The sequence below is a fragment of the Tachypleus tridentatus genome, chromosome 13 (assembly GCF_004210375.1).
Source record: "Tachypleus tridentatus isolate NWPU-2018 chromosome 13, ASM421037v1, whole genome shotgun sequence".
NCBI classification, from domain to species: domain Eukaryota; kingdom Metazoa; phylum Arthropoda; class Merostomata; order Xiphosura; family Limulidae; genus Tachypleus; species Tachypleus tridentatus.
The window spans coordinates 161,794,441-161,813,042 of NC_134837.1; the positions used below are offsets into that span (position 1 = coordinate 161,794,441).

At 31.5% G+C, this 18,602-nt stretch overlaps 1 protein-coding gene across 9 annotated transcripts in view; it reads right to left on the bottom strand.

Moving 5' to 3' along the window:
* LOC143237153 (anoctamin-1-like) overlaps window positions 1–18,602 on the bottom strand; it is a 34,616-nt gene that overhangs the window by 9,218 nt on the left and 6,796 nt on the right. For 5 of the 9 annotated variants that reach the window (XM_076476089.1, XM_076476094.1, XM_076476087.1 and 2 more), the window contains exons 2-5: window positions 3,192–3,289; window positions 2,876–2,919; window positions 1,647–1,797; window positions 145–197 (exon numbers count right to left, since the gene is read on the bottom strand). In XM_076476089.1, coding sequence (XP_076332204.1) covers window positions 1,700–1,797; window positions 2,876–2,919; window positions 3,192–3,289 — 240 coding nt within the window. In that variant the 3' untranslated portion in view covers window positions 145–197; window positions 1,647–1,699. The remainder of the gene's footprint in view (window positions 1–144; window positions 198–1,646; window positions 1,798–2,875; window positions 2,920–3,191; window positions 3,290–18,602) is intronic. The other 4 variants (XR_013019889.1, XM_076476091.1, XM_076476093.1 and 1 more) reach the window with 2 other exon arrangements.

The window sequence follows — 18,602 nt, forward strand, 5'->3', positions numbered from 1 at the left end:
GTTTATTTCACTTATAATGATTCCAATATCATACATGTGTATGAAGTTTTCCTTTATCACTGTAATCAATGTACGTGGTATTACTAACAGTTAGTGTTAAGAACAAGTACAAACATTGCTCAGTACATAATTCTATGTACTTACATTTGTGATGACAGAAATCTTTCCAACAGAATTAAGAATTCTGTACCATATTCCTATCAAAATAGAATCAACCTATTAGGATAACTGGAATATATTTCAATAACTTTACTCTCTAAATCTTTTTTATTATTTTTTTGCTTACAAAACAATTCTCTTTCATTAACATTATATTCATGTATAAAATGGATTATATACAAATATATCTCAGCTAAGTTATGAATTAAGACTTGTCACTAAAGACTAATCAGAAGTTATTAACTCTAATAACTCTTCTGTGTATATTTAGTGTAAAAAAGTCAAGGTTTGAAATAAAACAAACTTCAAAGTATGAATATTACATTAATTCACTATCTGGGTAAGTTGAATGTCATAATGAAAATGAAAATACCTAAAAGGCTAAAATCCAAATATTTCTTACAACTGATTGGTTTACACATGACTGTCAGAGTGATTGTTATTATTTACTAATATCAGGCCTCACTCAGTTAATGGAAAAGTGTTTGTATGTTATGAAGTTTTGTATCACAACATTATTGTCTACATTTTAAGAGCTTCAGACTGTGATTTCTCTGTTTTAACAGATTTACCATAATACATTTGTTTTAGTACCTACGCTTGTTTCATAATAGTTTTCTTTTTTGCATGTGATGTATATTGTTGGCCATGTATTGCACAAGTCCCATCTGTTCTTGAAATTTGTAGAAGATTTTCAAGAGTAAGATTTAATATTTATTTATTTAATGAAAATACTAGCATCTTCCAACTTTGGTGAGTATTCTAGAAACTCACAATAAACTATATAAACCAACATGCCAAGAGCAGGAAGAATATTATTAGTCAGTTAAAGTCAGTGTGATATAGGCCTCAGAAGAAAAAATTGTGATTAACACCAATTAATCATAAAACTACAAAACTGGAGACCAGGTACGTAGTAGATTTTGAACATTACAAACCATTCAATTTCAGCACATTAATTTGGGATATTATTTTTTCTACAAGAACATTAAATAGCATTCTTGGAAAAAGTCAGCTTTTAACCAGTGCAAAGCCATCCAAGATAGCCAGCTTAAGTGAGGTGTGACAGTCTCAACTTGGATTGAATTTCCTTGTTATGGGCCTGGACTGTCGATAAAACATCAAGTTCTAGATCATATATAAAACTCAGAATTGTTGCTAAACCTCTTGTACCTAAACCCTAATTTGTAATAACTGTTACTATAAATTGTATCATTTTTCTATTTTTTATATTTTCAATAGAATTGTGTCAAAAAAGAGAACAGTACATGTCAATCTCGTTGGCAAATATATTTTAATACATACTAACATTTAAATAACAACTACATTCAAATTACTGATTATTTAGTGCAATAATACATAATGTATGCAACATGATAAATCAAGAGACTTGTCTGAAATAAAAAATGTGTAACATTGTTAATTTAACTTCATCTTAACAGACTTAAACCAAACAGCTTACTGTATTCACCACACTGTGCACTCACCAATGTTCTTAACTCTTTCTGCCACAGGTTGTCGTAATAAGCGAATAAACTTCCTAGCACCGAGCCTGATTTTTATGATGATGTTCAGCATAGCAAACAATGGTGCGAGGAAATGTAGCCACAAAAATTGTGGAAAATCCAAACTGCAACACTACAGAAGGATAATAAATTACAAAACGTTTATTAACTAAACTGTACATTTAATGTTTAAGGAAGTTCTTATGATTTAGACAGTTAAATATAGTCTAAAGTTACTGTAATTAATGGACTACAATAACTATAATACATGTGGTGACTCCTGGAAGTATCAAACTTTAATAATAGAGAAAATCTAACCTAATGTAGTAGATTCAGGTCTAGAGGTGGTTGAATAAGAGATTTAATTTCTAGTTTGACATAAAGTCAATACAGAAACATTAATGTCAAAATCAAGTAGCATATTAATAATGTTTCATTTAAAAAACAAACAAACTAAAACACAGACAAGGACCTTTAAAATTGCTGTTCCAGAAAATACTAATCATTGAGGTGGTGTAACTGTTTTACAGGTATTTAATAAATGTTTCCTCTATAGATTACACTGTTCTGAAAAAAAGGTGAAACCCATAAAACTAAAAACAATTTCTTTGTTTGTTGTTAAATGTGAAGTTGTACAATGTGGAATTTGACCCATAACCACAGCAGGAATCAAATGATTAATCTTAGCATTATAACCCTTCAGGCTTAGCAATGAACACAGTTCATATCAATTTCTACATCATCAAAAACTTTCTAAATGCTGCTCCAACTACTGTTTTCACATACATTATTATCATATCACACATTTAATATTTACTGTTAATTATACATTAACTACTTAAAAATATTTTAAACTATGTTGGAGGAACTTAAAATAATATATCATTCATTTCCATAGCAGCCAATTACTCAGTTAACTTGAATAAGAATAACTTGATTTTAAGGCTGTTGAATAATGTACAAACTACAAGGTGATTGTCAAAGATTTAACATTTTTCACAGACATGGAAAAAGTACCATTTTAACGTGTTCAAGTTTTTATGTACAACATATTTATCTATTAATGTAATTATTTTCATATCATTATTTTAGTTCAACTTAAGCCTTACTCATTTTCAGATATACACCAAAAAGACCAATTTGTTCTTGGTTTATTAAGTTGTAGTCACTCTCCCACTGAGTGGGTGCATGGTTTTCATGAACACACTCACCCTTTTTACACACTGACCATTTCTTGTAAAGCCGTAACAGCCATCTTGATAAATACAAAAATATTTTTACCTAGTTCTAAAATAAAACAGGTTTTGTTGCTGACATGAATGTATAAATAATGTAATTTTACATACAATCTGACTTATTACATGTTTGACTGAACATTAATAAACTTCAAATCTTGAAAACCTCAAAATGACTTTTTGAAAAAAAACTACAACACAGTTCGTAAGTCTCAAAATGAGCCAACTGTCATAGAAAATGCTCTTACATGCAATTATTACAATAAATATCTATTTAAACTAAAAAACTTACAGAACACCCATTTCCACCACGGCGTTAACGAACTGCTTCCCTACCACAATTATAGCTGACTGCAAAGAGAGTTCAAACAAACACCATCCTGTTCCACACTTGAAGGAAATGTAGAAAAACAGTTTCAAAATTATTGTGGCAATACCACTTTATAAAATATCTAAGAAAGAACACAAGACTGAAAAGTACAATAAGATATAAGTTGGTGAGCAAGAGTACTCATAACTTGTTCAGGACCAAATGGTCCAAAAAAATAAAGTTTCAAACCTAAAAATTTAAAGAATATGTGTGTCTAACATGAAAAACTGTGCAGAGATTGATTCTTCATAGTTTTAACTTTCTCACAACAGGCTCAATCCCAGGAACTGACCTAATAATTATTCTGTGCTTGTTAAAGTATTACGATATATTCACATCATTTGGCAGGCTTTATGTAAACATAAAAAGTTTTTTGCACACCAAAGATTATATTTTTTAATGGAGTATTTTTACTAAAAATGTATCTGTGAATACTTACATATGTATAGATATATAAATAGAGAGTTTCTGTATACTAGTCTGAGTGTTGATTTCCATGTTTAGATTAAAATACTTTTCTTAGACTCAAAAATTTCTGACTTTTTTCGTGTAATATTTAAACCTAAAGACTTGTCACTGGTGTAACCCCTGAAGCAGTAAAGAAACACTGTCTGGAAGGACTTTAAATTGTGATATTAAACTACTTAGGTTTATACTAAATAGTTTTATGATCATAATAGTGTGTGTATGTATATACATTGTTAAATTTTATTGTTTTATTGCCTTTATAACCCCTGACTAATTACTATTCATGCCTTAATAAGTTGTAAATCATATGACAAATATGCAGCTCTTGTTATGCTTTTGAATTCCATAATGCACGAGCTACTCATGAACATTTTTTAAAATATTATTATTGTTAGTTTTTTTCTTTGTTTGTGTTTTTGGTGTTTTTTTTTAATTTTGTGCACAAGGGCTATCTGCACTAACTGTCCCTAATTTAGCAGTGCAAAACTAGAGGGAAAAAACAGCTAGTCATCACCACCCACCACCAATTCTTGGGCTACTCTTTTACCAACGAATAGTGGGATTGACCGTCACATTATAATGTCACAACAGCTGAAAGGGTGAGCATGTTTGGTGTAACAGGGATTTGAACCTGCAACCCTCAGATTGTTATTATTAGTAGTAACAGTAGTACTTATTTTACTTAATCTAACCTAACTGATCTCAAGAGATTCCTATTTTTACACATTGAATTTCCCATGGTAATCAAGGTTGAATTGAAAGCAAAATATGGAATTATATTTACAGAAAACATTGCAATATGATAAATCACTTGACAGATGAAAACCATGGCTTTCTATTGGTTTTTAAGTAACACCTTATTGAGTGGCTTAAACAGTTATTGGTAATTTCTTATAAAGAGGGCATCACAGATGGGTGTTGCAAGATGGATTTGATTTCATGTCTCTGAGACCAAGTAATATTAAAGGTTATGAAAATTATAGTATGCCTAAGCAAAATTATATCATAATAAGTGATTTACATTAAATTTCATTTTTTACTTCTTGGAGGGTGGTAAATAAATTAAAGAAGAAAAGGCCTAGAGAAAAATGTTACAATTCTTACACTAGAAAATTCTAGTTTTTCTATTTTAAATATTGCCTTCTGAAAGTAAAATCTTTAAACTTGTATACTATTAAAACATGGATTATGAGCTATGTTTTCAGGGTTTATTTATCAGTATATCATAAAAAGAAAATAGTATAATCAACTTTTGAATGTAACTCATCAAAACCTTGAGGGCACAGAAAAAGTTGTCTACAGAAAAAGGGTTAAATAATGCTATTTTTTGCCAGCCAACAAGAAGTGTACTTTGAATAAAATCAAGATTTCATGTTTTTTTGCCATGAATTTATGACTTCAGGTCCCAAATATCAGTGCAAATGCAGGACTTCTTATAGTTATTTGGTTGATTGCTATTATGTTATTGAGCAAAACATTGTCTAACCAGGTTTCAGATTGAGCATATACACATTGATAAAGTATACATATTTAGAAAATAATGAAGTTAATGGCCATTTTTGCTAACTGACGACCATTTTTGCATACAATCTTCACATGACTATATCAACTTTAAAGACACTTTAAAACATTCATGTTTCAATATTACCAGGAGATATAAATGAAAGTCTGAAAATGACAAGTTGTCTTAATTATTTTAGTAGTGCAAAAGTATATAAAAAAGTAGGATTTTATAAATAATAACTGCAAACAAAGAAAACAGCAACATGCTATTTATTATGACTTAAAAAACAGAAAAGTGGCAATTACATTCCAGATTTAGTTTCTTAAAATTACAAGATTACTGGGAAATTAGAAGCCTCAAGGAGGCTTATTTTCTGAAATTATCTAAAAATAAAAGTTAGCATTTTTCTTAAACTGAAAATGGTTTCCAATAATACTTACCATCCACCAACACTATAGCTAGAATCTCACATTGATAAAAGTGTAGTTGGCAATGCAGGCTTGATCCACAAACAAAGCATTTGTACAGAACAGGAATGTACCAAGAGAAAAAAATGGTACAAGAGTGTGGAAATTACACCCTACCTCCAGAACAGATATGCTCTTCACTTGGAGCTTAGTTCCTATATCAAAGGCAGAACAGAATATGAGTAATCATCAGGTAGGCCACCCTGACCAGACAGCCAAGATTCTATGACTCAGGGTTGGAATTATGGGGTTGTAGTACCTATATCCCATGTTGCTGGCAATGGCTGTTAGACCACAATATTATATGTATATATATATACTGTAACCACAGAATGTTGCATTCGGCACCATCAGAATAATGACAAGAAAGTAAGCAATACTTAAGTGGACAGATTCTCTTCTCCACCTGAACGACTCCAAAAGGTAACATCTGAGGCTCGGAATGATGGGATCCCGTATGCCATACTCAACAAAGGAACAGAACTCATCTGGTTTGGAATTATGAACATTCATTCTCAGTCCCTAACCAAGTGGGCAAGGTGTATTCTTCTTAACCCTCGAATTATGTGGAACCTACACTCAACCAAGGACTTAGGATGGAACTGCTTTGGTTTCAGAATTACAATATAGTGAACTAACCTAACTGAACTAATAAAGCCTGGGGTGCTAAAATGCACTGGGGAGTCCTGCTCCACTAAAAGCCGGAGCTTTGGAAACTTTGCAATAGGTGAATCAAATTCACTACATTTTTTCAAAGCAAACCCATCACAATTTATTCAACATGAAGAATAGTAAGATTCTCATCAGCTGTTTTCATGAATGTCCATGAGTGGCAATCCATAATAAGATAATATCATCTGGTAGGTGCCTAAATGATCTTACAGGGCACCTCATTTTGACAGAACCTGTTGCATACTGGTGGTAGTAATTATAGTAAAAGTAGTTGCGAGTATGAAGTTGAAAAGAAAAAGCATACCTGCCTCAGAAGCACTCACCCCAGAATGGTATACCATGAAAAATAAAGGGACCCTGGAAATAAAAGAGTATATGACTGAGGAAAATACTCATTTCTAGTGAAAACCTAGCAGATGTGGTAAAAATATCTACAGGAAGTAGTGGAAAACCATCAGAAGAGGAATCGGCCATATCATGTAAGCAACAAGATAGGAGAGTAACAGAAGTATTCCACATACCAGCTGATAATATGTCTTCAAAGAACCACTGAACTGGGCAGCTAATGACACTGGAGATTGAGAAATAGCTACTGTGTCAACAGATGTTAGTATGTTTTGGAATTATTATACAGTACTATGAATAAACTGTGTACAAAAAAATGTTTTTAAAGAACAGTTTAACAGCTGAACTTTTATATAACAAAAAACTGACAATGTTATACATACTTCCTCTTGTTGATATCCAAACAATGAATTGTATTGTCCTGGATACCCAACAAACCTGTTGCATCAAAAGATAAATTTTAACATAAACAGCTGTCTTCACATGTAACTTAAAGATAAAAATAAAATCTAAAAAAGTCAATTCTGTATTGATGAACTATTGACACTTACTTGATTGTCCTTTTACATTTTCAAGTCTCCCAAAATTTCAAAAGTAAAGTCACAAGTTTGTGGGAAATTATGCACAAAGCTACACAATGAGTTACCTGTGCTCTGCCCACCACCAGTATCAAAACGTAGTTTCTAGCAATGTAAGTTTGCAGACATACTGCTGTGTCATTGGGGAAGAAGTAAAATTTAGGACATTTTGAAAAAATAAAGAATTCTATGGCATTTCAATAAGTTATTATTAAATTTTCCATGACCATTTAATTCACTGTAAACACAATCAATGGAAAAAACATTTTAGCTCTGTCAAAATAACATGTAAGTTTGTTTTTTTTCTCACCCAGATATTACGTGCTAACCAATACTTTGTTTAGAGGTTAAGGGGTCATCTGAAAAATCATTTCCAGCATCTTCTGTCATGCTGCACTAGACCTTAAGTGCCAATCAGCACAATTCACCAAGTAAGTATGTGCCATTTAGGAAAATGTTTTATCAAAACAACTGATTACCATCTAAGGGCTGGGACTAACTTCGACCAAAACTGTAAAGTGGCTGGATAATTATAATTTGTAAAATAAGCCTTGTTACACAATATGTCAACTACATAAATGTAGCCTGTTTTGATCAGCTGATTGAATAACTTGAAAAACAACACAAAATCATTTCACACTCTATTTTGCAATCACGATTAAAAGAATAACAACAACAACAACAAAAATATCTATAAGAAACCAATTTCCACACTACCACAGTCTGAATTACCCACTGCTACACGAAAATGGGGGAAGAAAATGTAACACGATCATATGCTATAATTATACAACATGCACTTTCTGAAAGAAGCTTGTCCTCTATTTGAAATTCATGAAAATTCTCTGATTTTTCAAGTTCTATAAAACATTTTATCTTGACTTTCCACAAATTTCATGACACATACAGAACCTGTACAGACTTTGTTTTATTTAAAATGAAAACTTGTTATATTTAGATTGGTACATCAATAAATTATATTATTCAGCTTAGACATAAATATAATCTGCAATATTTACAAATAAAGAGCCCTCATAATGCTAAGTTTATTTATAAATAAACAAAAATAATGTGCTTCAATATTTGATTACTTACCTAGAATCTGAATTTGAAAGGGAATATTCATTTTTGTGGTGTTACAAGTTTTTATTGCTTAAGACAGATTTTTCTTACATATGAATTGTAATAATATCTTTGTATTAAAACTAAAACCAACAAAAGTAGAAAAAATAAACACATAAAGGTAAACACAAGTTTAGCACATTGCTCGAATAATTTAAACATCTACTTCAACCTACACATACAGATATTAAAATGTTTCAAAATCATGTTATGCATGATTCTTAAGCACTTCTATCAACAGTGATAAGTTGGTCTACAAAACAACTTAAAAGATTAGTTTTATGACTATGTATTATCAGCTGTCTTTTTGTACCATTTAATTTGAGTTCACTGTGGATCTTTTTTTACTTTGTAAACTACTACATTTCATATTTTAACTCAAATTAGTCACCTTCCTTTGAAGAATGTAATATAAAAAACTGATGACAAACTTCAACATGTACATCTTCAAAATCAAACTATTTTACTATTCAGTCTGAGTGTGATGTATTTCTATATACAATATTTCACAACAGTATTAACTATTTTACAAAACGAATATTAACATACAGAAAAAGGTTGACTTAAATAAAAATTGTTTGTTTGATAAACTGTACCTTAACACTAATGATATCCAATTGATAATACTATTAAACTTGTCATTTAACATCAGAGATGTTTAGAGCTCTTAGGTGAAACATTAAGTTCTATTCTTCAAATAAAATCTTTAGTGTATAAATATCTTGCTGTCTGAAAGTGTATTATTTATTATTTACAAAATTCATTACTTTCCATAGTGATAAATATCAAACTTTCTAAGTCTGGTTCAGGTCCAGCTTTTAAGTTACTCTGCTGCTGTCACACAAAGCAGAGATATTTCTGCAACGTAGTTTTGAGTAATTAGAAATACTATGGCCAAATATTTTTGTATTGAGGGAGAGGAAGTCATAATAAAATACAAATCATAGCAATTGAAGACAAGTTTTCCATATTCTTCTTAATTTGTCTATGATCTAAATAAATGTTAAGTCTTATCTTAGCTTCCACTATTTTTTTGTTGTTGTTGTCAGAAGTAGGATACCAATGACTGTTAACAAAACACTTGTGGTCTAGATACACTAGTTCCATGAAATTAGGAAACACAAGTTAATCTTTAAATCCAAATGATTAACTTCATTCGATATTGCAACAGAAAAAAAGAGCTTTACATTCTAGTTTTACAGTGGAAATATCTTTTTATGGTAGTTTTTATACACATTTTTAGTACTCTTTGACAATTTTAAAATATATAACATGCAGTAGTGAAGCCAATTTATGTAATTCTCTACAAAAACTGGCTGCATTAATAAGAGATGTTTTATTATTAATTTTGACATGATTTTATCTCATATTTTTATTTCAAAATGGAATTCCATATTTTAAAATTTATTTTATTAGTAGCCTTCAAACACAAGCCTTGAAGTTATAAAAAATTATGTTCAAACACACAACATAAAATGCATGGGGTGAGTTTATTGGACAAATGCCATATTACAGATGGAATGTTCACTATATTTCTGAATTATTATTATTCATTATAGCATGAATTCTGAAGTTATTTTAACTTTGTTATTACTATGTCATTTTGACATGAGAAAAATAATGTTTTGAAATTAATACAGTAAAACCTGTTTAAGCCAGAAATTGCAAGAGGTTGAAACCTGTACAAGCAGGAAATATCAAAATTTTGCAGCATTATCTTTAGATTTCTGTAATAAAGGCCCTCTAAATGATGGAATTTGCATAACATGGATGTAAAACTATCTTTCACCTGCCTCATCTATCGACAAGTAGGATTAGAACCTGAGTAAGGCAGAAAAATATTTTTGATTAATATTTTCTTTAACTATTAATAAATTATTGTTTAACAAATAATTTGCTTAAATATTAATAAATTCTCAGACATTTTGTTACAGTAAATATTGGTTAAATACATTCTGTTCATTTTTACTGCCATCATTATTCCAGAGGTCACTATTTAAATAAATGATTGACTTCACTTTTGGTTGCATTTGCTGATAAAAAACTAGAGAACCCATGGGTAACAGGTAAAAGTGAAAAACTGCACTGTTTCAAAAATATGAGGAAGAATCAACTTCCTGTGAAATGGGAAGCAAATAATAAAGCATGGATGACAAGTGCTATATTTCAGAAATTTTTGAACAAATTAAACAAGAGAATGGAACAAGAAAATAGGAATATTCTACATTTCCTAGATAATGCAATTTGTCACCCAAAAGTTTAACTTTTATATGTTTGCTTAATCTTTCTATCTCCATGTAGAACATCAGTTCTACAGCCACTAGATTATGGAATTATACAGATTATAAAATTGAAATACAGAATATTGATCCTTCAGCATATTATTGCAAACATGGACGTCTGTAAGGGAGCATCTGAGATGACCATGAAAATTGACGTGTTAGAAGCAATTGCATTTTCATGTCATTCAATCAAATACATAAAAGATGAATGTGTAATAAAGTGCTTTCAAAACTGTGGATTTATTCTTGATAATGGCAGAGATTGTAAAGAAGTTATTTGTCATGATGATTCTCGTAAAATCCAAACTTTGATTGAGAAGATTGATGCAGATGATTCTGTGAACCTGAAAAGTTTTATGAAATTTCCCAAGAATGTTTTAACAGAAACTGATGAAATTGATCTAAAATCTGTAATAGAATCGCAAATGGTGTTCTCTTTCAACTGCATGAGAAAACCCATTAAAAAAAATGAAACAGTTGAGAGTAGACACTTTCTTCAAATAAATTTATGATCTTGTAGGACTTGTGGGCTCAAACACCCACATCTCACTCTCCTGATTTCTAATCTTATGCAAGACTAGCAAATTGGAAGTTAAGGTTGAAAACAGTGTATTCCCACTGCATTGTGGTTCCTACTTCACCAGTCACCTCCAAAACCAAGGATAGATTTTTTAATCCCACATTGTAGCTTGTATCCTAGAATCCTTTTTTTAAAATATGCACCGTATTTAGTTCAATTTGAATGGGTTTTGTTTATGGCTTGAAAAGATAGGGTAATACTATATATAGAATGAAATGAAAATCAGTGTATCAAAAGCAATTGTGGCTGTAACCCACAGTCTCTCACATAAAAATTATGTATTATTTATAACCAAAATTTTATAAAAGCAAACCTGTGAGAGTTATATGTAAAATTATTCTTAAACCAATAGTGTTACTCAAAATTGATCTACTAAGTTTAATAGGTATTACCTTAACATACACTGTACAGAATGTAAAATTACAATTACAGGAGAATTAACTAATATGTAACACTAAGAACACTTGCCCAGAGTTCATTTCTTACAAGGTAACTATCCACACAGTTCACAAGGTTCAGATGTTTCACATCACACAATATTAATAGTTCAGTAATTAAACCTTCTTTATCAAATTGCTAGGTTAGATAAACCTTCGTAACAGCAACTTCCAACCCAGTTTCTCTTTCTATTGCTTTATATACACCTGCTGAACCACTAAAACAATTAAAGAAATATCATCAGAATCTGTAATGTACTTGAATGTAAAGATATTACCAGATTCTAGTGATAAAATTATTATGCTTTAAAAAACAAATGAACAATGGAAAATCATGTTTAAAATATTTGTACAATAATAAAACTGTATGCATATCTTATTATACAGGAAACACAATATCATACATAACTAAATGTCTCTCAATACATGAAGACTACCATAAAGTTTCAATATAAAATAAACAGTAAGTGAAATTGACACATGTGAGCACCACTTTTTAAAATAACATTAATAACTTTTTGGAAGTGATTCTGGTGTTATAATCGAGATGTACTAGTAACGCGGACGATTTTAGAATCTTTTCAGCAAATCATTCATGAGTGAATTAATCCACTGAAGTAAATGTATGCTTTTAAGTATGAGAATATCAATGACACTATTGATTATTCTGCTCTATAAATCTTGTAAATTTCTGTATGGCCAAATATGCTTTACAATTTCACAAAGTAATAATGTCTTTATACACTGTTATTCTACTCAACAGAAGTTACTAAATGCTCTCTTTTAATCAAAATGTGCAGTTGTTCAGTTTCAAATTTTAACTTTATGAATTATGTAACTATTTCTGCTGGGACTTAAATAGTTATTTTCTAACACAAACTTTGTTGATGTAAAAGTGAAACAACTGTATTTGTGTGAGATGAATCAAACTGTCCACTTGTTATTCTGCATTTTTTAAATTCCTTGGTAGGTCAAAAAATGGCAAGGAGTTCCTTTTGTTGAATATTTTTATATTTTATGATTTAAATCACATTTTCAATACATCAGGAATATCATTCTATAAACTGATTAAGCAGCACAAACATTTCCCCTGTAATAATGTTATGAATGTCATTACTTTCTCTACTGAAAATGCATTTCCATGCACTACTTACCTTCTCTTATATAAATAGCTATTCACATGCATTACTGCCCTCTATATGCAAAACATTTTTACATGCATGCCACAAGCCTTTTGCCTCCCTCCACTAGAAATGACTTATTCTAATGTGTGTCTCATGCAATTTATCAGGACAACCCTCAACCAGTGAGACTGCCACATATTCAGGGTTACCCATGTTATTTCCTCTATTTATTTGTACCAGACTAACACTACTAGTTTTTCCAGAAATTAGAAGATTATACTTTAAACAAGAAAGAAAAGAGGGATGTGTGAAAGGATGTAAGTACCTATTGAAAATCCAATTTTAGTATTGGAAAATTATATTATACCTGTGCTCATATAAATACCTAAAATCCCCATTCCATACTCAAAAGGACAAGAGCAATGGAATAAGAGAAGCATCCTTTGAAAGCATAGAAAGAAAACGTCTGGAAACAAGAGAATAGGATACAAAGAACTGATATCAGAGACTGTACCACAAGTAAATTTTGTCCATTGAAGAAAACTGTGGTACATGTGGATGGAAAACAGTGTCCAAGTGGTGTGTGAAAAAACAATGGAACTGCTTCTAGTAGAGTGACTAAGGCACAAGATCACACTCAGTAAGCCAATTATATCCAAAATTCATGTTACTGGGAACTGACATTCATGCAGGGATAGGGTGAAGAGCATACTGTCTACACTTCAAGTTCAGAAGATGCAATAACATTTATAACAATGAGTAATTACCATCAAAAGGTAAATAAGGCTCCTAAAAACTAAAGAATAATAAAAAAATAACTTACCGAAACAAAGTCACATGGAATTTTGAAGTGGCTACACATCAAAGAAAATAGCTCAAAGAGGATCAAATGGTGATACTATGCAAACAGCGAGAGACAAATGTGTTAGAAATAGTCAATATATGCAGTCGAAAAGTTCTTCCATGGAATGACAAAGATGAAATACAACAGAAAAGGTGAAATATCAAATATGATGAGAATAAATATAAAACAGAAAGTACACGTTGACAACAAAAAGAGATGAATAAACCAACTGAATCAAAAGCCCTGTCCCAATTGGTGAAGGCTGAAAAGAGAAATATCACAAACAGAATAGTTGCCAATGGAAAAAGAGAGAGGAACAAGCACTACAGATGGCAGTTGTATGAGTAATGAAACATTGAAGATGACATACAGGACACAGTCTTTATGGATCAGACATATTATAAAGATGACTAATGGAAAGAAGGTAGATGAGTTATTCTCAGTAGAACACCTGTTGAGGTGTGGATCCTGACCAATGACTGAAGACCCTGAAAAAGATTCTATGCAAGAGCCCATTGATGAGCTCACATATGATCCTGAATAAAGGGGATTGTGGCAACCACAAAAACACACAGCCCCAAAAGCGATAGCATGTCAGGAGTTCCAATATGATTAACCAGCCCATCTGAGTTATTTCCTGGAGTAGCTGAAATGTACAATGGGTAGACTCCTGTTCACAATGAGATAACAGTTACAAGTCATCCATATCATAATGAAAATCATCCAAAGAGTTTGGCAATAATGAGAAAAATCTCAAAATATTCAAATAAAATAATAAACATTGGGCCCAAACTAAGCTTCAACGGGAGTTTTTAAAACTCATAACTTATCCATTGTTGGACAAAACCAAAGATGTGGTGATATCTTCAGAGCTATTGGAATATGTAAGAAAGCATTCATGACATCCATTTTGATCATCCACATACCTTGAATAAAAATCCACTTGAGGGTGAGAAACAGTTCCATGATGAGACAAGGGAGAATGAGAAATTGAGTGAGGTGAAATAAATACATAACAGGTTGCCAGTCTTCAGTTTTCTTAGGGACAACAAACAGCTTAGAATAAAAACTGAGAAGTTCAATGGCCTGTCAATGATGGGATCCTGTGGCCGAAAGAAGAAAATGGGTTCTGTGACAAAGGAAGTGGAGAAAGAGATTGTATTAAAAGTTATTCTGATAGAATTAAGAAAACCCACTCATCTGTAGCAAAAAAACACTAAAGAGGAACAAATTCTCACAATCAAGATCCTACAAAACCAGAATTCACTAGGTAGTCACCAACACTGTTGGCATTGTGCCAATTTACATGAAAGAAAATGAAATACAGAACTCCTGTATGAAAGAACAGGTAAGCACTGAGGAATACTAAAAAGGAAGTAGGTGCTTTGAGGTTTTATCTGTTACAAACAATTTACCAAGGAAGAAATGGTAGAGGATTCCTCACGTGATTTGAGTGCATCAGGAGCATGGTTGATACCTACCACTAAAGAGAGGGGGCAACGTAATTTTCTGAGATAAGTGGGAGGCAAAATAACCTAGGAGAAGGCGATACTGAGATCCACAAGATTCTGACAACAAAAAAATGTGTGTAAGTAAGTCAAGAAATGATGATAAACCTTCAAGATTATGGTGCATAGCCTGGGATAGATGATGTATTGTAGATAAACACCACAGAATGAAATGAGGTTTAGACAAATGTGTGGAAACTGGGTATGGGTAAAACATTGCAGGAAGTCATAGTGTGCCCCTAAATTGACTAAATAAACTACAGCTGCTAAGAACAAGTTTTGATGATATATCAAAGCAAACTGATTGGCAGCCTGCGAGAGAAAAAGAGATACTGGGACTCTCAACCAGTTGGGAAGTAAGATGCTCCATAAGATATCTGATATCCAGAAAAGATGGGAAGACTAAATAAGAACTATCATGCAAAAAAGAAAGACAAGGTTCTATGAAATCAAGTAAATGGATGACACATCACAAACATGAAAAATTATGTCTAAACAAGTTTTTAAGGCCGAGCTAATTCTACAGATGGAACACATGAAACACAGCACAATCTGAATTAAGTGAAAAGCTATCAAAATCTTAGTTAAACTAAACAGAGTTAACATGTTCTCGGGGAATTAAGGAAAGTTCAGGAGTATGTGCCTGACCTATATTGTAACCAATATCTTAGCAAATTATCACAGATAAACCCAACCACAATTGATCCAACGTGTCACCAACGAAAAAGTGTTTTGTGAGAGGTATGATACTCAAAGATGTAAAATTAACCTTGAAATTTGTAGAAAATAATATATAGAACACATTGTTTGATAGATGAATACAAACATGTGAGAAAATAAAATGCATTAAAACAATAAAGATTGGATAGAGGATTTAAAGACATAAGCTGCTTAATCCAAAATGATTAATACAAAAGACCACTTCAGAAGAATAACTATTTAAATTATAATTAGGAACCATGCTAAAGAAAAATTTCAAACTTAATAAACCCTGCTGAAATAGAAATGACAGCAGTAGAACTGAATATTAATCATATGTGGAATGTAACAAAATGTGTGTCATTTTCATTGGTGGAAGGTTTTCATGTGGTAATTTTATCTCTACTATGTTACCACTGAGTACAAATTTACCTTTAAATGATGTTATCATTCTTTTGAAAAAAGCTCTTGAGATACATGTTACTTTTAAACTTACATTTTACCAATTTGTTTTATCATGGTATATTTTTCTTAGGGATCCCCCCATTGAAACAATACTTAACTTTTTCATAATTTCCTCACATCATTTTCTTTCTCTATGATGAAGTTTTATAAAACAACAATTAGTACACCACACAAACTTGTGTTTGTCAACAAAGATTACTTGTTACGATTGCTGTATATAACATTCAACATTGCACTATTATATTTATGAACAAAGTTAAATCTCTTACTTGGCCAAAGGATCAATTTCTCATGTTTTTATTATAAATAACATATCTTGTATTATTCTTTGTTATTGGTACAACATAAATCCATTTAATAACTATAAAAATTAAAAACGTCTACACAAATAACTGACATTCCAATCATCAACAAATAATTCTACAGAAAATCAATGTAAGTGGGTTCAAATGAAAGTGTTTTTGTTTTTTTATGTTCTATTGTTTAATTGACTAAGGTATTCTCAATACAAGTACTACATATCGCTAATAATTCCTAAAAGAGTAACTGACATAACACAAGAACTATCGATACTATAAATACTGCATAGTAGAAGATAATGTTGCTTAAGTTACGTAAATATGTCTCTCCTTCAGGGCAACCTTGGTTGCACCTTTTTTTCTGACAACAGAAAGCAGATTGAAAGATGTTAAGTAATCAGATCTGTAATTTTCATGAAATGGTGAATAAATCATGTCTCATACACATACCAATGATAAAGATACACTTTGCAAAAATATGTAGAACAAACAACTGAATTGAATCAATGTAAATATCCAGTAACTGTGAAAATCAACACAAGAGATTGCTTCATTAATTACAATTCCACATCATGTTTAAAGTGATATTATAGCTGTCTGCACAAATATAAGGAGCTGATGTTTGGAGTAGCATGATTTGGTTAGTCTGAAATACATTACAGTTAACATTACCGCCATGCCACATATAAAAAGTAGATATAACCTTGAGTGGTAATGTGTTTCCCATCCACTGAGAATGAATAAAATAATCTGGCTTATATCATAAATGTTATAACAAAGTGCAGCAACAACCTAAATGACTACTAACAAGTACATACTGTTCTTAACAAAAAAAAATTGAAGAGGTTGGTTGGTTGATTTAGTGTTTTATGGCATAAAGCAGCTGGGCTATTTGTGCCAAACATCTGGTAAAAAGGTAAAAATAAATGAATTGTAGTAAAATACAAAAAAGCAAATGAAGGTAAAACAAAACAGCATTGAAAAACAGAAAAAGCATAAAACCAATGTTGACACCAAGTCTACAATGTTAAAGAGAAAGCAGAGTAAGAGAAGTTGTAAAAGACTTTCTCTAGCATAATGGTAATGATCATAACCCGTCAGGAACACTAACAGGAAAGTACAAGAACCACCATCAGTCACCTAAAGTTGGCCTTTCCAGTCCTGGTCCCGAGTTATATGTCATTATGACCAGTATCAAAAAGTAAAGTAATAAAAGTGTTAAAACACAAGCAGCAAAACTGTAATAACAACTCGCCAGGACAACTAACGGATAGTTCAAACAGCAGCGTTAGTCACCTGAAGTTGGCCTTTCCAGTCCTGGTGTGGAGTTATTTAATGTTATGGCCATTTTCCAATTTCAAATTGAACTAGAGAGATTGCGACTCTTAAAAGGGAGCCACAATTAAAAAGGTGTAATGAATAAATATCGAACACTTAAATGACACAATAAAGATTAATGGCCATTAAAAAACTAAAAACTTTATCAAGGTGGACAGAGTCACCGTCATCAATAACACTGTCTAATGTAACAGACAAACCTTGGGACAGAACATGTTTAAAATAGTGCTGTCGTTGAGAGTCGTAAAGATGGCAAGAAAGTAAAATGTGGTGTATTATAGTGATTTGAGTGTTACACAAACTACACACTGGTGAAACAGTTTTAGATAAAAGAAAACAATGAGTTAATAAACTGTGACCAATGCATAGTCAAGTTACAACAACTTCTTCCTTCTGAACCTTACAGAAGTTAGACAGCCAAAGTCCAATATCGGGTTTTATTTAGAAAATCTTGTTGTCATGTTGCTTACTCCAAGTTGACTACAAGCTGGCACGGAGACAAGGCTTGAATACAAGGCCATAGTCCATGTGCATAATAGGCACAGTGGTGATAGTGCCAGAGCAGATAGATTTAGTTGCCGTGTCTGCAAGCTAATTCCTG